We start from the raw sequence: 24,573 nt of genomic DNA on the forward strand, positions 1-24,573 counted from the left end.
AAATAAGATCAAAAACCAAAAAAGGGTTTTTACCCCCCTATGCCCTTAATAATGTTATTAAATTCAGTAAGTAAGTATGTTTAAAAAAATATTTGAAAAAAAAATATTATTATTTGAAAAAATAGGTGTTAAGTAAAAAGATGCAAAAAAACCATAAAATTTTAAAGGGGCCTCACTACAAAAGTAAAACCCCAATACGATGAAAATTGTTGTGAAAAGCAAAGCAAATAAACAGTCTTTAGAATTAAAAAAAAAGTTCCAAGTTAGTATTAAAGAAATTGTAAATAATTGGTTATTAAGTTTGGTTAAAGAAAAACAAAAAAAGCCATTCAAGCCAAGTTTACGCTCGTGATAAACAGTATGTGACAAAAGAAAAAGGGATTTCTATATAGATTAAAATTCAAGTTTTGATTTTAAATAGAAGTTTCATAATGTAAAAAATTGTCTAATATAAATTTAAATAATTAAATTTTGTACATGCTAAATATATATTGTATAATTTTTCTTAAATTTTTCATGTCATTATTAATTATACTTATTGTTTCATTAAAAAAGCAATCACTTCAAACTTTTTACAGTGTTTTATTTGTAAATGTAAGTGATATAAAGATTTTGTTGAGCTAATAATTTAGAGCTAATACAGAAAATGAAACTTAATTTTAGTTATTTGAATTATGTCACCAATACTGCCTAAACTTTTAAAAAAAATTCTTCAACATCATAAAGCAGCAAAAGGTTTGTTAAATATTAAATAGTACTGATCATTTAGTTAACATCTGAAAAAATTATTATAATGTCTATATTCAAGTAACACTTAAATTTGCAAATTTTTTAGTCAAACTATTTTTGTAAAACAGTACAACAAATATTACAGTTTTTGTTGTGCTAAAAAGTTTTTTTTTATGTTAAATATATAAAACTCTTGAAAATATAAAAGCTAAAACATTGAAAAGTTTAACTATGTTATTTTAAGAATATTTGTTTAAGTTAGTCTTTGAAAGTCTTGTTTTTTATAATATGAAATATTTATTATGTTCTTGTAGTTCAACTTGTTTAAACAAGAATTTTTTTTTAAAGTATTTACTATTTTAAACATTAATTTTACTCAAACAAATAATATTGTTTTTATGAAACATTATTTTTTACTGTTTAATCTTTAGAATGTATAAAATTTATAAAGTACTTAAAATGAGTGTATTTCAATGTTTAATATAATTAGCCACAAGTTTTATCATAAGTATTGCTTTGTTTTAATACTATATACTTTTATTATTTATTTTAATAATCTTACAATGTTTAGTTTTTTTATAGTCATAGTTGTAACATAAACTTATAAAAATTTAGCTTTTTACAAATTGGCGAGCTACACAACTGTTGGTTGCTTTAGTGCTCTTTACTTTAAAGCATTGCTAAAAAAGAGAACTATTAAGGATGAATTGCCATTAGTTGAAAATGTAGATAATTCTAATGAAGAATTAGTTAATTCAGAGGTTGATAGTGTCAAAAGCAACATGGATTTACACGAAGTCAAGATTAAGTTTGTTTTTTGTTAAAGTTTTTACATAGCTAGCTTTTGACCAATATTTTATTGTTATATTTCTTGAAGTTAGTAATTTAAAAGATATTTTTTAGTATTTTTCTTTCTAGTATATTTGTTATAAAAAAAACTTAGTGTAATCAGACCAATAGTTTCATTAATTTTTTATCATCAAGACTTTCGAACCCTAGTACTTTCTTACAAATATCCTTATCAGCTAGTCCAGTTATCACTTAGTCTTTTACAATATGTAAAGTTTTTCACTTTTTTGCAGCCATCCTTTGTATAGTGCAGGCGTAAAAGCATGTTATGGCTCTTCTTTTAAATAGACAGAAAATGGTTGTGTATTCTAAGTCAAATCCTGTCTTTTACTGAAGAAGTTTAAGTGTTGATCAACAACTAAAATCTGAATGACTGCAAGCTTCTTGACTATACATTAAAGCCTTGTTATTAATTTACTTTGTCTGTATGTCATTTAAGATAACACCACCCCTATCTGTATCAAATCACTAATACAATTGACAACACTTTTCTTCTTTTGACACTGTAGTGCTTTTATTCAATATTTTCCGTTTTGCTTAAATATGTTTCATAAACCTTTATTGCAATATTTTTCTACTTGTAGATGGTAAATTAATACATAAGGATTGTTAATCTGTTGAGGATTTGATTTTAAATAACTAACATCTACAGCTATTGCTGTTGATGATAATTATAGAAGTAGCAAAAGCAGTATCTACATCCAGTTTTGAATATGTTTATCTCTCCACAACTCTTCAATTAAAAATTAATAATAGTTTGATGTAGTTTTTCCCAAAAATGTTGGTCATATTTAAGTATCCTTCTTTATAATAGTTATCTAACTAGCAGAAGAATGATTAACATCTTTAAACAATTTTTCTTTAAAAAACCTGGAATTCTAAACAACTTTTACATGTTAAGTAGTAAAATTTCGATTAGTCACAAAAAATTTACTGTATAGATAATTTTTATCATCATCAAAATTTATTTCAATTAAAAACACATTTTAATAAGCTTTAAGATATCTTTTAAATGTCGTTATACTGTTTAATACAGTTTTTTGTTAGACTTAATTTTAAAATAAAAATATACCCTAGAACGTGTAATTTAAAAAACCTTGAGAAAATTTGCTAAAAACACTTTGCAACCCTGCTCCTATCTATACATAAAAAAATCAGTTTAAGAAATTAGCATAAATAAATCGTAAATAAAGTGTTTTGTTATTTTCTTATCTTAAAATAGTTTGTAAATTAGCTAAGTAATTTTTTAAACTTTATATTTAAGCAATTAGCTAGTAATAATCTTTTTAATAACATTACATATAAGTATATGAGTTAAATTGTGTTATTAAAAGCAAGCTATTTTTTACAGACCGGATCCTAGCAATCTTAAGTCTAATTTTTTTTGGAATAATCTAATTTTTGACACTATGAATCCTCAACAAGTTCTGCAGCATGTTCATTCTAATAAACTTAAAACAAGGAAAAAAATTGCTGAAAAAATTTCTAATTACAATAAATGGAACGGTTGGTTTATTTTGTTTAGTTTCACTTTATTTGAAACATGGTCAGAATAGGTTACATGACATTTTAAATTCTGACAATTTAAATTTCAACAGTTCAAATTATTTTTGATAGTTCTGAGATTTTGTTAGTAGTCTCTTTTATTGTTTTTTTTAAGCAGTGTTTTTAAAATCATGACCTTAGACTTACATAAACATTTTATACTTTTTAAGTTAAACTTACTTTTTAAGATATAGGTATAAAAAGTTTTTAAATTTATTAAAACATAGCATTTTAAGTAATTAAAAATGATATTTTCTAAAAGTATTTTTTTAACGCTTTTCTAAGTCATAATTTTAAAAGTTAGACCTAGTTGATTAATTTTTTTTTTCTAAAGATGTAGACTTTTATAAAAACCTAAATTTTATGAATTTAAATTGTCATGTAACCATCAGATTATATCAGTTAATATTAAAATTAAAGACTGAAAATTAATTATCAATAGTTTAGGATTATAGAAAGTGTAGTTTATAAGAATAAAAAAGTAAAACTAATCAATTCAAAATGATAAAACTTGTGACCAAAAGTATTTTTTTGTAACAAATAATTTGAAAAATGTGTTTTTAATTTCTTTTATCATATTTTAATAATTATTTTCTCTTATGTATTTTTTCAATTTTTTGGTATACTTATTTTTAAAGTCTGTTTTAAAGTTATAAAAATTTTCCGCTTAAATCTCGACTTCTAATTTAACAGCTATCATTTTTTATGTAAACTGTGTCTATTTATTTTTAAATATAAAGTGTGCTTTTATAAAAAGGGCAGTTTTAAATCTTCCTATATTTTTATATTGTTAAGTCATAGTAATATAGTTAACTATTATGAAAATAATTATTTATTACATTCTAATTTTGATTTCATAGTGTACCAGGGACATAGCTTGGTCTAAACTTTTTAAAATCAAAAGGAAAAAAAAAAGCTACAGACTTGTATTTATAGGGGTTGTAGTTAATCATAAAAAACATGTAGAAATTAGTTAATAAAAATTTTTTTAAGAACAAATTTTTTGAAAAAAGTTTTTGTTGGTCACTTTTATTTTGAAAGTTTTGATAAAAAAATTAAGAAAAAAACACTTTTAAAATGTAAATTTGGAGCTAGATTGTTTTTAAATAAGCATACTGCTTACTCACAATTATTTTAAGATTAAACCTAAAAATATTTATTATAAATTTCTTGAAGTTGCCTGTTTTGAAAATATTGATTTAAAGCTAAAAATACCATGTGTAAATGATTTTTGCATGGTAGGCTGCAGTTTGCCGTCTCCTACTATATAACTTAAAATAAATTTTATATTAAATCAGACATATTTTATTCATCCATCAATACTTAATATTTTACAATCTTAAGCATATACAAGCTGTTACACACACAGCAAAATAATCTAAAACACTAGCTAAATTTACTTATAAAAAAACAATATACAACATAAAAAGTCACATAAGAAAAAAACACGTAAGTATTCTCAGTCTGGTACTGTTTTTTAGAAGAGTTTTTTTTTGAAGAATTGTTTTGATAGAAACTTAGATAACATCTTATTTATTTTTACAAAACTAAAACTCTAATCTTTAAAAGATTTAAAATTTGTAAATCTCTAATCAAAGTTCAGCACAATTTCTGTCCATTGTGAAACACAACATATTATATTAAAATAATTTATGCTACAGCTTTTCAGCAGCATATACTTTTACTGTAGTAACGTCTCTGTAGTATACTTTTAAAAAGACTTATTGTACTAATTTAGTATAAATTTGTCTTATCACACTGCCTAATTATAAACTTCATTAAATTAATCTAGCACATTTTTATATGTTTGTTTTATATTTTCAACAGATATGTTTCTGAAATTAACTATTCTTGTTTTGTAAAGTTTGTTTTTAATCTAACTAGTTTTTGTTTATTTTTATAGTTTTATGAGATATATATTTATGAAACTACTATCCTTACTTGATAAAGTTAGTATTTAAAATAGTTTCTTGTTCTGTAATTTCTGTAAAATACAATAAAATAACTATTTTGTTACAAAAATTATTTCTTTTATAGATTCTGAATGTTTAACAATAGCACAAGCTCTTAACAGCAGCACTCAAATAGCTATCTCTAGAGATATGAATACAGATCATAGATTATTATTAGCACCACCTCCTTTGCCTAAACTAGATGATCAGACTGAGGTCTCTGATAATCTTAGAAATATACTAATGGAGTTACCAATAAACAAGAATAATAAATGTTTGCAGTATTTCACAAGTGATGCTTTGAACACTACAGAAGAGTATCACATGAAAGTAAAATATTTTAACTCTCTGTATAATGCTGCAGCATAAATAAATAGTTTCTTATTTTTATATGCTTTTTTTTATAATTTTAATGATTTTTTTGAGTTGTATTTTAAATTAATGATTCATCTTTACATTTTCAGAATTGCGTGGAATGATAAATCAAAGTTTTACAAATTCATAATATTTTTTTAGAATTTGCACGATAAAAATAGAACCTGGGATTTCAATCAAGCTGATGATTCAATGCTATTGGGATTTGATTCTATCAGATTTGTTGAAAAGTTGTGTCTTAATGCTCTTCTTAAACATTCAATGGTATTAAATATTTAGTTTTTGTTTATGTTTTTTATACACAAAAAAGTTAAGAGACTTAGTATTGTCATTAAGCCATACAATGGTGAATATTTTATAATGAAATAGTTCTATTATTGTGATTAAGCAACCACTAAGCTACTAATAGTATTATGTTTTTAAAATTTAAACTAGACTTTGGGGTATTGAATTTTAAGAGCTTTGTAGTTTGCTTATGGAATTTGCAAACTAAAAAGGCTACAATAACTATTTCAACTCTGTCTCCTACAGTTTTTAAGTACAGTAACCTCTCGCATCTTTACGTACTCATGACGTTACGCACTCTCGTTTAGTTACCCATTTTAGATTTCTAAAAAGTTCTAAAAATAAAATTTTAGTTTGCTTTAATATTGCACAAATTAGGTTTATTGTATACTTTTAGCTTAAAAAAGTTTTTAAATGCTAACTCACCTCTCTACATCTTTAGACTTTGTAAAATTATGTTCATTGACTAATTAATAAACATTTAAAATACCTCAGTATATCAGAAATTTTGTTAACAACAAGAGATTTAACTAAAATTCTTAAAAAACTATGAATTTTTTTAATAAAGAAATTATAATGAAATAATGAGAGTTTAAAATACAAATAAATAATACAGCACTTTTGCCCTATATATGAATGGACATCTAAAAAAAAATCTAATGAAACTTCATAGCAAAAGGTAGCGGTGATACTTAATAAATATAGAGCTTACAATTAACACAAATCTCAGTTGTTTGTTATTAATATTATTAAAATTAGTAAAATTTTTATACAAGTATTGTTATTTTATATAAATTTAAATCCTTTTTTTAGTATATGTATAGTTTTATTTTCATATTTATAAATAAAGAAAACAAATTTTTAAAAGTGGAAAAGTCTCCAGTCTGAATATAACTAGAAGCAAAATAATAAAACAGCCATTATGATAAGTATATTTGGTACCTCTCGTATCTTTACGATCTCTCATATCTTTACGCACTTTTTCTGTGGACACAATGTGCGTAAATAAGCGAGAGGTTACTGTAATCAATTTATTTTAAATAATTCAGTCTATTCTTTATAAAATTTAAAAAAAAATTGTGGAAATGAGTATTAAAAGTTTATGTTTTCAAATACTTTTTGTCAAAATGTTCAAAATATTACAAGAAAAATTTTCTATATTTTTTGATTTTTTTTTGCGGTTAAAAGAACTTTTATATTTAAAATTAAATTATTAACACAAGTACACATACAATAGGTTTCAAAATAAAATTTCTATTTCATATATTTTACTTATGTAGTTATTATATATTCAAAAAATTAACTTTGTGAAACAATTGTTTAATCAAAAATTAGTTGAAAGTTATTTTTTAATCAAGGTAGAAGAAAACTGTGAAGAAATGGTTAAAAATGGTGTTTTGATAGCACTTCGTAGAATAAATGATAAGTACAAAGATGACCTTGAAATGAAACGGCCGTTATTGAGGTAATATACTTTGAAGTGATATCTATAAGTATAACATCAAACATTACACTTATTTTCGTTTTTAAATCAATTGTTATCAAAATATTTCCCTTATTGCATAACTAGAGTTAATTACTTAATAAGACAAAAATATATATCAAAACATGTTAAAATTATTTTGTTTTATATTTTATAGAATGAAAAAAATATCAAATTGTACTTATGAATATTCTAAACTTCAAAAAAAAGTTCTAAATTCGTTAAAAATTGCCTTTCCAGTCACGTTAACGTTTTGGCTTAACAAATAATAGATCTGAGCTAAGTATTGGTATAAGATACTTTTACAAGTTTTTAATTTTTTACATTTTCAAATGTAAATTTTAAAATTGTTCATACAGTCACTGAGTTACCAGTCAAATTTACGCACACTGTGTCCACAGCAAAAGTGTGTAACTAAACGAGATGTAGCAAATATACCTACTATATTGGCTGTTTTCTTATAATGCGTTTTTAAAATTATAATGTGGAGTTTTCCTACTTTTACACTAGTTTTCATTTAAATTGCACATATGTATGTATTTTAGTGCTGTGATGGTTATCTTTCTTTTAAAAGACAATGTTTAAATAAAGGGAAATTTTTTTAATAACATTTTTCTATGTGTTTTCAAAGTTTCTTTTTCTAATTTAATTCATGCCCCCATAAAATTAAACTTTTCTTGAATGGTATCAGAAAGCATAAAGAGATTTATTAAGTTCGAATAAAATTTTATGCCATAAATATTGAGATCAGCAAAAGTCTACAGAGCCTAAGCCTGGACTTTCGTATACCGTGAGATTATCTCAAGTTAACCAAAGGTTTGATCATACCAAGCCGATTATCAGATCACAAGCCTTCGGTAGACTGAGACCGGTTTGGCCCTGATTAGGATTCATTAGTCAATCACGACCGAAAGGCTTGCAGTCATTTATCTACAAATAGTTTGTTATGTAAGATATGAATCAACCGTTTGCTAGTATTGATCAGTGACATCAGCATTGAAGATTAAGGGCATAGGGGGGTAAACACCCTTTTTTGGTTTTTGATCTTATTTTATATAGTTTTTACTAAGCTACAAGATGTTTTTTACAGATTTAAAAAATTCAAAATATTTTTTGAGATATAGCCGGTCAAAGTCAAAGGCAACAATAGGATCTTTATGGGAGGCGCAAACTAAAACGGCAAATAACTAGAAATCACTTAAAATCTATCTCCTCCTACGTTTTTTGAGATAACTACCTCAAATTTTAAGGAAATGTTCCTTGCAGTATTTAGAAAATTCTTTTGAAACAGAATTTAAAAAAATAAAATTTTATAACAAAAAAACAAAAAAAAAAACTGTTTTTTTGTTTATTTTTTACATAAAATTTATTTTTTTTCAAAATTCCTTTTGACATAATTTTCTAAATATATCAAAGAACATTTCCTGAAAATTTGAGGTAGTTATCTCAAAAAACGTAGAAGATAGATTTTTAGTAAAATAGTCTATTTTTGCCGTTTTAGTTTGCGCCTCCCATAAGGATCCTATTGTTGGCTCTGACTTTGACCGGCTATATCTCAAAAAATATTTTGAATTTTGAAATTTGTAAAAAGCATCTTGTAGCTTAGTAAAAACTATATAAAATAAGATCAAAAACTAAAAAAGGGTGTTTACCCCACCCCCCTATGCCCTTAATGTCTTATATGATAAACCGTTTATAGATTGATTATTGCAAGTCTTTCGGTTGTGACAGACTGATGAATCCTAATCAGGACGAAATCAATCTCATTATACCGAAGGCTTGTGGTCTGATTATCGAATTGGTATGATCAAACCTTTTGTTAACTAAAAGTATTGAGAGGAAATGAACATTGAACCATGTTTGATTTAAAGGTATAAAACAGGTTTAAGACACCTAAGATGTGAAGGGCAAAGGGATGAGTTCAATAGGTTACTAATAGAAGACACAAACTAAAAGTGCAAAAATCTCAGTTTTATTAAAAGTCTATCTCTTATGTTTTTAAATTATTTACTTAGTTTTTTTTTTGTATTTTTCGAGAATTTTAAAATGCGTAGCTAAACGAGAATGCGTAACAAATGAGTGCGTAGATTCGCGAGAGGTGACTGTATATATATTTTAATATAAAACAACAGTTTCTGTATTAAAACTATTTCACTAGTATGTGAAATAGACCAGTTTATCATTCACCATGTTAAAGAAACACAAATCAAAATGCATACATTTTAAGTTAAAAGTCTGTAAGAACTATTACGTAATTTTTTTTTGAGTTAAAGTTACGGACGAAGTAGTCTATCTGGTTTACTATCAATTCTAATTTCGAATAGTTTTAAATTTGATCATAATAAACTCGATTATTTAAAACCTAATCATTAATACTACTCGATAATTTGAAACTTGATCATAGCAAACTCGATCGTTTTATTTTGATGGTTTTAAGTACGATCTTTTTAAACTTGATCGTATTAAACTTTTTATCGTTGTATGCATAACACCAAAAGCACAAATTTTTTAGAAAGTATAGTACAGGGTTTCCCAAACTTTTTTGCTAATGGCCCCCTTTAAAGAGTTTGAAAAAGTAATGGCCCCCTTCAACATATAGATTACTCATAAACTACGATAAAATACACATAAGACCTTTTTTTTTTTTTTTGCTCTTCATCTGAAACTCAAGAATATCTAGTGTAAGTTTCAAGTTATGGCCTCATGGCCCCCCTGTGGCTCCTTTACTGCTGATGGCCCCCCCTCTTCCCCCTTTGCTGCTGATGGCCCCCTGAGTATCTGTCATGGCCCACTTTGGGAAACCCTGGTGTAGTAGCTTATTTTTAGTTGAAATACTTTTGGTATTTAATCACAGTAGTAATAAAGTATTATATCAAAAACTAAACAACTTAAGATAACACAGTTTAGCTAGTTTTATTTCTTATTATAAATTTTTCGTGTTTAGAATTATAAAAAAAGTAGTTTAGAAAACATTTTACACACTCATTCTTTAAGGGCATAGGGGGTCCAACATTTTTTTTTTACTAAAAATAACATTGGGTCTTATATAAAAGCTTGTAGTACAAAATACAAGCCAGTTTTTATAGAATTAAAAAGTATTGTATTTAACTTTTGATATTAGATATTAGGCTTTTTATAAAAAGTTTCTGATACAAATGTATGAACTGCAAGCTTTTCGGGGAAAATTTTCTCAGAAGTTTAAGAAATTACTAAAAACTTATCTTCTCCTTCATTTTTTGAGATAGAGACCTCAATTTTTCAGGAAATGTTCCTTTTATAGTTTAAAAGACTTTGAATGTTGGAATTTTAGAAATATAAAAAAAAAAATTTAGATAAAAAACAAAAAAAAAAGGTGGTTTTTTTAATAAAAATTTTATTTTTCAAAATTAAAAAAATTTCTACATTTAATCTTTTTAAAACTTAATAATACTTTTTATGTGAAAATTTTAAGATTCTTTAAAAAATGAAGGAGGAGATAGATTTATAGTGAAATGGTCTTTTTTCGCGGTTTTAGTTTGCGCCTTCCATTAAGAACCTATTGAGGTCACCGACTTTGACTGCTCATATCTCAAAAAAATACTTTGAATTTTTTCAAGCGGTTAAAAATGTCTGATAGCTCAGATAAAACTCCATAAATAAGATTAACTTGTAAAAATCAAGGTTGACCCCCATATGCCCTTAAATAACTTCCCAAAAACGGTTTAGCTGCAGTAGCTAGGCTTATGAAGTTTTGCAGCCATAATAGTATTCAAAGAGATAGGTAATAATACAGCAGTACGTTAGTAACACTTAGACCCCTATATCTCTTCCACTTTACCTAAGGTTTTTAATGTTATGTAGGGTTTTAAGAGATTAAATTGACCGAACTCAATATGATAGCGAGTTAGAAATGATCGACTTCCTCTTTTCATAGGCTGGAGAGTCATTTATCTCACGAAAATCGTAATGCTTTATTTAAACATACATACTCACAGTGGGCCTGCAACTGTAAATAACAAAAACTTAATAAATTTTTTCTTAGAAATTTTGTGGGTAGAAAGACAGGGTTCTAGCGCATGTAAAGATTCAAACTAAACTAAAAAACCCACCTATAACAAAAGTTTTGCAAGCTGGCGCGAGGCGATTTGAAGGGTTTTTGATAAGTTAACTCAAGTAAGCTTTATAAAATTAAGGTATTTTGGGCATATCTTTTAGATACATATACATATGTTTTTTAAATCCTCAGATTTAGTAGAAAAAAAACTAGCAAAATATATGGGCATCGTATGTTTTTTTTTAAATAATATATATTTTTATAAAGTATTAGCAAACATGTTTTCTAAAAACACACTATAAAACTTATTGTTTAAAATTTCATAAAATAATTTTAGTATTAAGATTTCTTTTTTATTAATAAAATTTTATATTTATTATCTACTGTTTGTTTACAAGCTTGTAAAAACAAATTATTATTAAAAAATAAGTTTGTTTTGTCTCATTTTTAATTTTTAAACAAAAAAGCTTTAAAAAAAGAGAGAGAAAACAATTTACAAGAGCTAGTACTTAAATATTGATAACCTTTTGTTCTATTAAGATTTTTTTATTTAGTTCGGAAAATTCAAATGGTAGAACTTAAGACTACATTAAAGTAAAATACTTGTAAAGATTTACAAATTTAGATCTTTTAAAGAAATTTCATCCTTATTTCCAATCAAACGCGATTTAGGACCACTGTGATAATGACACCTACAATTTTTTCTTAAGAGCTTCTCTATTTCATTATTACTATCATATTCTATTACACCAATCATTATAACCTCTTGAGTTTTGTAAAATAATTTTTAAAATTATAAAGTGTTTTTGTTCTATTTTCCACAAAGCCATATAGTAAAACACCATATTGGTTCAAATTGTATTTAAAATTGTATACTGCTGTATCTTCGATTTTTAAATAGTTTTAATATAAATTCAACAGGATAATTGCAAACATATGCTCACTTGAGTCAACACATGAAGCAATTAAGCAGTCTGGTTGGATCGGTGTTTTAGCTAGTCACTGTAGATCTTCTGAAATTTACTCTAGTATGCAAGTTAGCTTTATATATATTAATTGTGGAAAACATAAGAAACTTGGAAGCTAGTTATTAATAATAAGTTAAGTATTAGTTGAAATATTAGCAACTATTCTAATTCTGATCATGACTATTGTAAAGTTTTAAGTTTGCAACTAGTAGGAGGAAGTTAATAAATATTTAACGTCATTAAATTAATTTGTTAGCTTTACTCAGGGTTGCCAAAAATCTTGAAATCTGGAAAAACCTGGAATTTGACAGTTTAGGCTAAAAAACCTGGCATTTGAGAAATTTTGAAAAAAAAACTGAAATTTTTAACAAATTTTACATGTTAAGTAGTAAAATTTTGATTTTACTCAAAAAATCTATCGTATAGATAAAAAAAATTGTCATCATCAATTTTTTTTTATTATAAAACACATTTAGAGTATTTAGTAGCTTTAGAGTATTTTTTTAATGTTTTTATACTATTAAACACAATTTCTTACCTTAAACTTAATTTTAGACTAAAAATAGACCCAAAAGTATGTACTTTTAAAAACCTGGAGGAAATTTTGAAAACCTTGAGAAAATTTGCCAAAAATATTTGGCAATCCTGTTTACTATAAAGAAATAAATTTTGTTAAGTTACCTACAAACTTTATAGAAGTTATATTGTTTATCTTACCAGACCCGGAAAAATTTTGACTTGAAAAATATTTGGAAGCAATCAGAATCTAACTAAGAAATAGCTGGATACTGATCCAAATAATTAAAAAGATTAATTTAGTTTTTGTTTTTGATTAGAACAAAAAGTCCATAATATAAAACATTTATCAAAATAGATTTGTTTAAAATAATCTGCTGAAAATACACAAGCTTTAACCAAACCACCAAGCACAAGTATATATACAGTATTGAATACTTCTACAAATAGTAGTTGACCTATGTTGTAAAGATTTATAAATAGTTATAAATCTATTGTCGTTGCTATAGAAGTTACAGATGTATTTGATCGAAGTTTTAAATATTTATTTAGCATCTTATTAGCACATTTTTCTTAATTTTACCAATAAAAGCATATTAATTAGTAGTAAAGATTTTTATTTCCTTCTTTTCTTGAAACACTAAAACTTAATACTGTTTTTTTTTGTCTGTAGTTTTTTAAAATTTAAATAATTTTTTTTTGTATATAAACTACCTTATGTTTTTATAATTTACTTAAACGCTCTTTAACGAAGTTAATTGAATTGAAAGCCAATATAGAAATAATTTATTTGATTATCAGCTTTAACCTAATAACAAGGAATGATGAAATAACAAAACATTATTAAGAGTATTACTTAGTATTAGCTATTTTGAAAAATATAAATTAATCGAATTCTACGGATCTCTTATTTATACATTTATCTTTTTGTAATATAATAATTTTTAAACAGTATACTTGATATGTTTTTTTCTTTGTTTTGTTCTTTTACTAAGTTAAAACTGATATCTTTTACTTTTTGTATTTAAACTACTGCAACCATAACTGTTGTTAATTAATTTTCCTTTTTACGAAATATTTTAACAGGCTATTCGAGGATTGGCTAACTTGGATAAAGAAGGTGAAAAGTATAAATACAAGGATGGAATATTTCTATTATCTCCAGTCAACAGAATGCAACAAGATGCAGGTGTCGATGTCATTTTTTTACATGGCTTGTATGGAAGTCCCTTAGTTACATGGAGACAACATGACAGTGTTAAAACTAGTAGAACAGAATGCTGGCCTAAAGTTAGTTAAGAGATATTTTAAATCAATGTTAAAATTTCAACTTTAATTTTTCTGTTATTTTACAGCTTAATTAGCTAATCTTGATTACATCTTAACGCTAGACAATTTTAAATTAAAATAATAGTTGTTTTTTTATACATAAAACAAGTCTTTTTCAACAACACATATATATTTCAACAATTTTCTTCAGTGTGATTACAATTGTAACAAGGTAAAACAAATTTTAAACTTATAAAGCCTTTTTAATTATATGAGAAATTATCAATCAATTAGCAAAAAAACCCTAAACTATAAAAAAAAAAAAAAAATTAAAAACAACAAGGAAAACGTAATTAACTGTAACAATTTAAAACAAAACAAAATTAGTCTAATTTAAACAAGGATAATGAGTAATCAAATTCTCTTTGTTTGCATAATTCTGGCTTGTTTAAGTGAATATAAATAGCTTCTATTTTAATTAAATCAAAAATGTTCGTGCAACTTCTTAAAACTTTGAACTTTGTCTCACTGTAATTATTACCACATTTAGGATTTTTTACTAAGTGCTCTGAAATTGATGATCTTTTTGTTGCGTTTAAGGTTGCAATACTCATTTTCTTCGGTTGATTTTTGATATGGTCTTTCACGCACTTAGGTACGTGCTCTTTTATTCTTGTTTCTAAATGCCTAGAAGTTTGTCCTATATAGCTGTTTGCGCAACAGCATTTATACGTGTATACCACGCAACTTTTGTGTTTGTAGGATATTAGATCTTTACCTCTAGGATTTAGGATAGCAGCAGAAGTAAAAATTACTCTTGGTTTAGATGCATGGTAAACTTTTTCTGTCATATTCTTGATATCTCTTTCAACTTGTTTTGATTTTTCACCCACATAGGGCAAAATTAATAGAACAGGACATTTCTCTGGTCCATAAGGTTTTGTGTACTTTAGTCTTTTCAATTCAGTTTTGAATACCTTATCAATCAACGGATTAGGATATCCGTTCTTTATTAGTAATTCTTTTATAACCTTAAGTTCATTCTGAAATACTTCTGGCGAACATATTTTATTTGCTCTATGAAATAGGGTTTTAATCAAACCAATTTTTCTTCTTTTACTGCAATATGATTGAAAGTTAAGGTATTGACCAGTAAATGGTTTTCTGAAAATAGACGTTATGAATTTATTATCCTTTCTTTTGATTAAAACATCTAAAAATGATATTTGATCATTTTCTTCATGTAATCACACTGAAGAAAATTGTTGAAATATATATGTGTTGTTGAAAAAGACTTGTTTTATGTATAAAAATTAAAATTAGCAGACATATGTTTAAAATTTTAAAAAGTTGTTTTTTTTTCAAATTAAAAGTGCCTTTTGTAATTTAGGTTTAATTTTAGCGCAGTTTTTATAGAGTGTATTTTTAATTAAAATAGTTAAATGAAGTTTTTAAATATTTTTGAAACAAAAGTGTCTTACAGCCCAATATCCACCAGGAAATACAGAATTAAATTTTGTAGAAAATCAAAAGTTTTAAATATTCTCAAGTATTAAATTTTACTGTAGTTAAAGATTAAGTCTATATAAACTTTAAAATAAAGTATAGACATTTATACTATGAAAAGTTATCAGACTTTAAATAGTAGCTCTCTAAATTTGTTTTTCTCTCTACTTTTTTATTTTATAGAATTAAAGTTGTTTATATTAAGAAAGTAAAACTTGTATTTAGACTTTTTTCTTTTTTTTACACCTTGAAATGTTTAGTAGATGTTAACTATAAAGTTTTGATAATAAAAAATAAAACTTTCTACTGAAATTATTTAAAGAAAACTTGACAGATAAGTTTTTATAGAATGTTTTTGAAGACTACCTTAGCTAAATCTGTATAAAAGTTTTAATAAAACAAGTTTTTAGGGATTTATTGGTTATGTTTTATTTATTTTCTTTATATATACTAAATCTGATTACATGAAAAATACATACATATTTATATACCCAGCTCGCGCGCAACATACCTTTAAAACTTTACTAAAAAGTCGACAAAAGAATATAGAAAAATATATATCTTCCATATTTAATTTGAATTTTTTTTATGTTGATAAAAGTACAAATTTAAATCATAAAAAGAGCCTAGAATCTTGCCTTTCTAGCCAAATTTTTTCAAATAAAAGTTTGTTTTGTTTTTTATTTCTAATTGCAGGCCCACTGTAAGTATTTTAAAAAAATTGTTGTATACTAGACTTATCAATTCCATAATAGTTGTTAACTTTTTTAGTATAACATCACTTTTAAAAATTTTTATTTTTATTTTGTTATATAGTTAAATGTACGTTGTTAAATATCAACTAAATAAACTCTTTTGCTAGCTTTATATTTACTTTGTACAAATTTTAAATTAGAAAAGTTAAGTAAACAATGTTTGCTCTGACAAACAAGGGTTTAGAAAACTTGTTAGCATTTTAAAAGTGTATTGCTAATTTAAGATAAAACTTTTGTTGAAGTTTAAATTTTTCTTTACTCCACCTATTTATGTTGTTATCTAAATGACATGTAGTTTTTCAACCTCGGCTAGTTTTAGTGATTAATTACAATATTTTATTATCTAAACTTTTTACAAATAAACTATTATAGGATTGGTTAAGTCAAGATGTAAAGAATTGTAGAGTTTTGAGCGTAGAGTATGAAACAAGTTTCAGCGACTGGAGAAGTGTATGCCCTTATGATCAAGACCAAAGAACAATTGAATTCAGAAGTAAACAAATGTTACAGAAAATTAAAATGGCTGGTCTTGGTGATAGGTTAATTTTAAGATTTTTTTTTAAGTGTTAAAAGTGTAGAAAAATTGTTTAAGAAAGCAGATTTATACTTGATTACATTGTTTTTAAATTTTCTGCTCTTAACATTATTTTTGTTTAGATGGTTAAAGTTTTTCCAGGATTAAACTAGTGTGTTAATGTTTTTACTGTTCTGTTTAAAACTTATTGTATTTTAAACGTCCAAAAAGTTAATGTATAACTTTTAGTTTTTATACAAGCCCAATAAAAAAGTTATATTTCACTTTATTTTTATTTTATATCGATCATAAGTATAATGCGTTTTTTTTGTAATACAACGTAATACATACTAATTAAATTGTAATGGTAGTTTCTGTTATCTTTTAAAAGAATGTATCCTTTAAAATAATAATAAAAAACAATATGCCAGGCCTATTATATGGGTTTCCCACTCTTTAGGAGGTTTAATAGTAAAATACATGCTACAACACGCAGATCAAGACACTGAATCTTTTGGAAACATTGCGAAAAACACCAAGTAAGTTAACATGTTTCTAAATGTATGTGATATAGTTTTTTAATAAGTAAAAATTATTTTTTTATATACAAACTTTCAGTTCGTGCTTATCTTTAAAGCAATTCGTTTTATATCAGTTTATTTTTTTATTGACCTTTTGAGTTTCACCTAATTTTTACAAGTTCGTCATTGTAAAGTTTATAAATAGTAGATATCAGATATTTTTTAAGAGTTATTTTAGAGATATGTATGATTAATAATCAAAGGCTCTCTAAATAAGTTAGTAGTTTAAAAAGTAAAAAAAAAGTTTGTTTAATAAAATACTTCTTCCTATAGTTTTTAAACTATTCGACGAAAAGTTTTATAAAAATATACTTAAAGTAAAACTAAAAAAGTTATATTTTATATTTCTTATTATTAAACGTTTGTTTTGAAATTTATCTTAAAACTATCGAACTATAAATTTTTATTTGCTTTTAAATTTGAGACTTCTAGCTTAAAAGCCTAGAAAGAGATAAACTTATTAAAAAAAATCCAAAAAAAGTCATTAACTTAAAACTACTTTCTTTGCGTTTTTCTTTGCGTTTTAAAGTTTAGTATGTTTATTGGGATATGTATATTTTATAAAAGTAACTTATACTTAAGGCTTCTACATGAACAGATGTTTTTTATTGGTAAATAAAAAAGCTTGATCTTTTCATCTCCTCTAGTTTGTGATAATCCATGTTTTTCTTTAGGTTTAAATTAAAGATTTAACCTAACAAATCGGACATACTAACTGTTCTCAAATTTTCTAGTTTTATAAAATAAGTCGAAGTTATCTAACTTCTCATGATAAGACCTTATAAACCTTTCAATTTTTTTTATTTCTTTTCCACAGTTATAGTATAAATTGATTTTAAAGGCTAACTATTTATTTATTACATGTAAAATAAGTTAAGTTAAAATTGTTAAATTTTTTAACAACAAAATTGTTTAAAATAAATTTAGTAAAGAAAAGTAATGTTTTATAGGTTTTTATTTATTTTATATATTTATTAAATTTTTAATTTGTTGGTTTTTCCACAAAAATCAACTGAAACTTTTTTCTGATTAAACATATTCATATATTTTTGGCTTAAGATTTTAAAGTCTGAATTTTTGATTTATAGTTTATAAACTTTTGATAAAGACAACTAAAAAGCATTTGATACTTAAATTTGCTGTGCTCTTTAAACATTTTTGAACCTATTTTTTGTTTGTTTATTTTTTATTGGTAGTAGAAGTCCTTAATTTTTTAAACATAATTAAATTTAAAATTAAGACTAACTTTTAAATATTTTATAAATAAATGTTTGTATTCTTTTATGTGTTATTAAATATTTAATTTTATTAGTTACTGTACATTTTCTCAATAATTTAATTCTAAATTAGATTATATAAACCTTTAGAGGAACAGTTTTCTATGGAACACCTCATTTTGGTAGCAAGATAGCTACCTTTTCACAGAAAGCAAAGAAAGTGTTGTACCCATCTAAAGAAGTTGAAGAGCTTGCACAAGGTAAAAAATAAAATAACTATTAAGTCGTATTTGTACTCTACTTTATCTATGTTATTACTTCAGCGTATTTTAGACTATTTTCTGATTAAACAAATCTCAAGTAATAATGTACTAAAGTATATAATACAAAAAAGTTTTTTTTTTTCGGTTGTTAACTAATAAGTTTTATTAAGTTAAAATTGTGATTTAAATAATTTTTTGTGATGTTATTGATCACAATTTTTTATTTAAATTTTGGATTGGTTTGGTATAGATTTTACTTTATTTGCATTTTTTTGTTTAGAAGCTTGTTTAAGTAACTTATCAAAATTTTTAAAACTTAGATTAATAGTCTGTTAACTTTATGATTCTTATTAGCCTCTAGATAAATTAATTTAAAAATTGTTTAGTTCTTCACATATCGTGAACTTACCTAGAACTTTTAAATTACCTGTTCTTGTACTCATTTATATTTATAGTTTTGGTTGTTTTAATATTATTTTTCCTTCTTAATCTGTAAACAAAATTTAAAGGTGAAGTTTTGTCTAGCTAAGAGAATGTTTTTTTTTTAAGTTTAAAACTATAACTTAAGCCTAGTTTTAATAGTTTTTTCATGAAACTAGTTGAAGAATAATTAAAAAAAATCAAATAATAAAAAATAAAATATTATTTATTAAAAATTATGAAAAAAAAAACACTTTTTTTACAGATTCGCCAAAGCAGCAACAGTTGAACGAATTTGTAAAAAAGTTGTTTAATTCAGGAAAATTATCATCGTTGTCTTTTGGTGAAGCTCTTGCAACTAATATTGGATTTGGATACAATCTGCATGTTGTACCTCCTGATACAGCAGGTAAATTTAAGCTGTTACGTAATAAAAATCTTACTTGAATTGATTTATATCAAATTAAATGCAAACTTTTTTTTATCATTTGTAAACTATTGTCTTAATTATTTTCAAACTTTCAAGTTTATTTACTACTATTTTTATTATAATTGTTATTTCGTACTTTTTGCTTTAAAGGTTGCAATCAAAGTTCTCGACTTAAAAAGGAGAATGATTCAATGATAAATTTTTAAAATTTTATTACAATACAATGTTTCACTCGTTTAAAAAAACGAGATCTTCAGTTGTTTAAAATCTGTAAAAATTTATGTGATAACAAGTAGGAAGACATTAGGCTAAACTTGAAATAAAAGAAGTTAAAAAGAAAAAATGTATAACAAAAAACTGAGTAAAATCTAATTAAAACCTATAGTTTTTAATTAGATTTTACTCAGTTTTTTGTTATACATTTTTTCTTTTTAACTTCTTTTATTTCAAGTTTAGCCTAATGTCTTCCTACTTGTTATCACATAAATTTTTACAGATTTTAAACAACTGAAGATCTCGTTTTTTTAAACGAGTGAAACATTGTATTGTAATAAAATTTTAAAAATTTATCATTGAATAATTGTTATTTGAAAACTTTTTAAGGGCATGGATAGGAGGTGTCCAACATTTTTTTATTACTAAAAATAACATTGGCTCTTACATGAAACCTTACTTATAAGCCAGTTTTTATTAAAAAAAAATATTGTTTAACTTTTGAGATATTATAATGTTTGTAAAAAGTTTCCTATACAAACGTACATTGAAAATGTCTAATAGCTCAGAAAAAACTCTATAAAATAAAACCTGTAAAAACCAAAGTGCACCACCAGTCCCTATGCCCTTAACTAGTTGACTAGCAATAATTTTGTTTTGAAAGTTAGTAACTTTTTATATCAGACGATTCTTTTTTACTAAAGCATAATTATAAAACTTAGTTTTTGTTCGATGTATGTGTATTATTTGGCCTTTATAAAATAATAAACTATTTGTTATTCAACCCAACTATAATTATAGTTTAGATCTTTATGCTTTTAAAAAACACAATTTTATTTTAAAATTAAATCAACAAAGTTTTTATTTTGTGCTCATATTGTTGGGAGTATTTTCAGATTCTTCTTCAGCAAACAAGTTGATAATAAAATGAATTAACAGAAATTTTCATTTTTATAGAAAAGTTGAAAAAAAGTATGAAGTAACTATTTAATTTAGAAAATGAAGCTTAAATTTAAATAATTAGTTTACATTGTATGACTTTGAAACTTTTAAAAATATTAGAAGTAATAAAATATTATTTTGTCTCTACTTTAAACCCAAAAATTAAAATAAAATAAAGGCTAGAGACTAAACGAAACTTAAATTGTTAGACTTTGACTTAAACGTGTTGAGATAAATTTGAAAAAAAAAATTACAACCTTTAAAGATAAATAGAAATGAAATAATTGATAAAAAATTATTTTAACACATTAAAGTCAAAGTTAATAATAAACACTGAATAGCTTATTATTAAATATAAATTTATAGCATATTAAAAATGTTTTTTTAATTTATTTGGGAACAAACTAACTTTTTTAATAGGTTTTGTTATTTTAAGTTTAAGATTCCGATGATTCAAATATCCATGTTTTTTAAGGGGCGTATCTCAAAAGTAGTTTGAAATTAAAAAAAAGGTACCAGATGATCAATAAAAATAAATATTTTGATAATAGTAAAAAAGTTTGAAATAAAATTTAATTAAAGATGTAATTCTCAATACCTCCGAAGTATCAGAACTTTAATCGTTGGCACCATGCATTTAGAGAATTGGCTTAAAGTATATTACCATAATGTAGTTTACTTTAAATAAATGATGACATAATTTATTTAATTTACTTTTAATTAAAATTGGTAGTATTTTTCCTTGCTGGTTAACTTGTTTCAAATGTTATTTCAATCTAAATTATTAAATATGACTCCATAAAAACTTCCTTTAAAGTTGCATTTGTTGGTTGTTCTTAAACATGCAATTTTTATTGACTTTAAATACTGACTTCTAATTAAGTTTTATTACTTATTGCGCAAAAACTTTTTGATTAATAACAAATGCAATATAATGTTCAAATAGATCCAGGATTCGGTGAGTTTTTGACGGTTCCACATGACCATATAGACATAAGTAAACCTATCGATAGACATGAAGTATTGTATTCGAAACTTATAGAATTTATTGATACAACGTTGAACGCTGAACAAGATGAAAACGAACTTATATTGGAAGATTTGTTAGACAAATTTAATCAGTTTAATTGGTAAAAACGATAAAATTTTTGACTTATGAACTAAAATAATTCACATATATATTTTAAAAGTTATTTACAATTTCTAGTTTTATTTATAAAATTATAATATTATTTTAATATTTTAACAAGAAGTAATATTTTAAATACACTTTTAGATAGTATTTGAAAGCTGATAAAATAAGTTTTTGTTTAAAAGTTTATTTAGAAACACTGCCATGCATTAAACCTCAAATAGTTTTTTGTTCAGCTTTATAATTTCTCTCTTCTGTGTTAAATTAATATTTTATTTCTTTACATTAATTTTAATTTGAGGAGATTCCAATGTTGCTATTATCCTAAATAAGCGTTGAGTAACCAAACTTTATAAGTTTTAAACTCTAATTTTGTTTAATTAAAAACAATAGTTATGAAAAGATATTAAAGCATTTTGTTTTATTGTTTTAATTTAAAATATGTATTTTCATTTATTTATAAGAATATTAAACAGTAGTTATATATATAAGAAATGAAATTTGAGCTAAATAAAAAACTAAAGAATATGTTTTTTTTTTTTTAATAAAACTTTTTTGTTTTGATTAGGTTAATATGTAACGCAAATAACTTCTAAATATGGTGTTATAAATATGCTTTCAACAACTAGTAAAAAAATAAATTTTCAAATATTTTAAATAAAAAGCAGAGTAAAATATATTATCAATTTTTTAACTAAATCTGTAATGGTAATGTCAACTCTCATTGTATCATTTAGGTATAAAAGTTTTAATAGTTCAGGTTAAAATTAAACTTGTTTAATTTCGAGGTATATTTTACATTTATAAAAAAGTCACAAAAATTAGCTCTAACTGGTTGCAAAAACATTAAATAAAAACTATTAATATATAAGTAATTAATCAAAGATTATTTTTAATAAACTCTACAATAAGTTTCAACTTTTTGCTTGAATATTTATAAAGTTTTCAGAAATTTCATATTTTTTATATAACCTTTTAACCCTATTAGTAGGGCTTTCAAAAATTGAAGTTACAAATTTAAAAGTATTTAGTCGACTGTCCAATTGATGAACACTATGATTGTAAACTATAGTACATATCTTTTCATAATAGCCGTTAATTAGTAGGTTTTGAAATTTTATTTCGTCGCATCTAAAAATAAATAGAAATTAGAAAAAAAAGTATCAGTCGGTCGAAATAATTTTGACGGTAATAAGGTTAATAATGAGATAATCCATAATCATACAGAAGTAGTTGAGCTGTTAAATATATGAATGTTGAGCGTCCATCTAAGCCAGGCTTTCCCAAATTTATTTTAGTAGCAGAAATTGTATAGTTATATGTCTTTACTAAAAAAGATTGCTCAATTACTGAAATGTAAATAGCTTTTTTAAATAAAGACGTGCAATTTAAATATTTTATTTACAACAAGGTTTCGGTGACAAAAAATTGCGACCTCTAAGTAAAATAAAATGGTAAACTGCACTTAACAATGTTGCTAATGTATAATGTTATTTAAAAACTTAATCATGCAGGATATAAAAGCAGAAATAAAAAAATAATCACCCACTTTATTAGATAATAATTACTAATTAACTACAATTTTACTTCTACACCACCTTTATTAACTGAAATATCCCCGAGTCGATAACGACGCCCAATTTGGAAAACCCTGATCTAGTATGAGAAAAATGGTCACCCTTAAGTTTGATGACGTCATACTAAATTATGATAAAATATTCTAAAATTAAAGAAGGAAAGTAAGTGGCTAGGTTATGATAAATTTACATTCAAAGTACTTTTTTTTATTTAAACAAAAGTTATCATAACCAAGTGATAACTAAAACATTTTTTCTAGTTATCTTTAATAATATAACCAGATAAAGTAGTAAATATAAGACTGTTGTGTTAATCCAGGGGTCGGCAGGCAAATGGTCTTCGCGGGTCAGATTTAAAGTTTAAAAATGTTCACAAGCGCAATTTAATCACCTTTTTTTAACTGTGTTTTAATTTTAGATACACATAGAAGGTTTATTTAAATGTAAATTATTTTTAATTTCTAAAATTAACAATGACTAAAATACTTATGATCAAAAAAAACACTCTATTATTATTTAAAGTACTTTTTAAATAAAACAATATATTTATTATGTGTTTACCTCCTAACTCAGCCGAAATAGATAATGCTTTTTATATTTATAAAATAAAAAATGTGCAAGATACACAACAATAAACCACACCAAATCAGTAATGCAACAAAACAATATGTAACAACAACAAACGCATTTTTAGTTGCATTTCCTCGTTTACTTTGGTTTTATGAGAAGTTATTTTTAACTTTCTACAGTAATTTTAATGTTGTAGATCTCCATTTGACATCTGAAAAAAACAAAAAGCTTAAAAACAGTTATGGGTCCTACTTTATAGGGTCCGAGTGTAATGTTACGGTGTTTCCGCTAATATTTGCTGAGTCATCAAAATTTTTAAAAGCTTTTTTTAAATTTATACCGTTATCCCTAACCAACCTTATTTAAACATATTAAAAAATTATCAAACATCTTTTTCAATAACTGAAAATAAAAAAACTATGAACTTTTTTTTATTGCTGACTCAGCAA

General features: G+C 24.5%; 1 protein-coding gene across 1 annotated transcript; it reads left to right on the plus strand.

The window, feature by feature from the left end:
• The first annotated feature begins 585 nt into the window (after positions 1–585).
• Positions 586–22,208, plus strand: LOC145835824 (protein SERAC1-like). Its single transcript, XM_082943554.1, has 13 exons — positions 586–735; positions 1,345–1,537; positions 2,930–3,084; positions 5,161–5,405; positions 5,592–5,714; positions 7,094–7,200; positions 12,173–12,287; positions 13,822–14,025; positions 16,638–16,804; positions 17,211–17,318; positions 18,728–18,837; positions 19,526–19,669; positions 21,792–22,208. The coding sequence occupies exons 1-13, from the start codon at positions 675–677 to the stop codon at positions 21,977–21,979; spliced, it is 1,920 nt and encodes a 639-aa protein (XP_082799680.1). The 5' UTR covers positions 586–674; the 3' UTR covers positions 21,980–22,208.
• Positions 22,209–24,573: the final 2,365 nt, after the last annotated feature.

Source organism: Thalia democratica, chromosome 5, assembly GCF_965202585.1.
Source record: "Thalia democratica chromosome 5, ktThaDemo2.hap1.1, whole genome shotgun sequence".
In the NCBI taxonomy this organism is placed as follows: Eukaryota; Metazoa; Chordata; class Thaliacea; order Salpida; family Salpidae; genus Thalia; species Thalia democratica.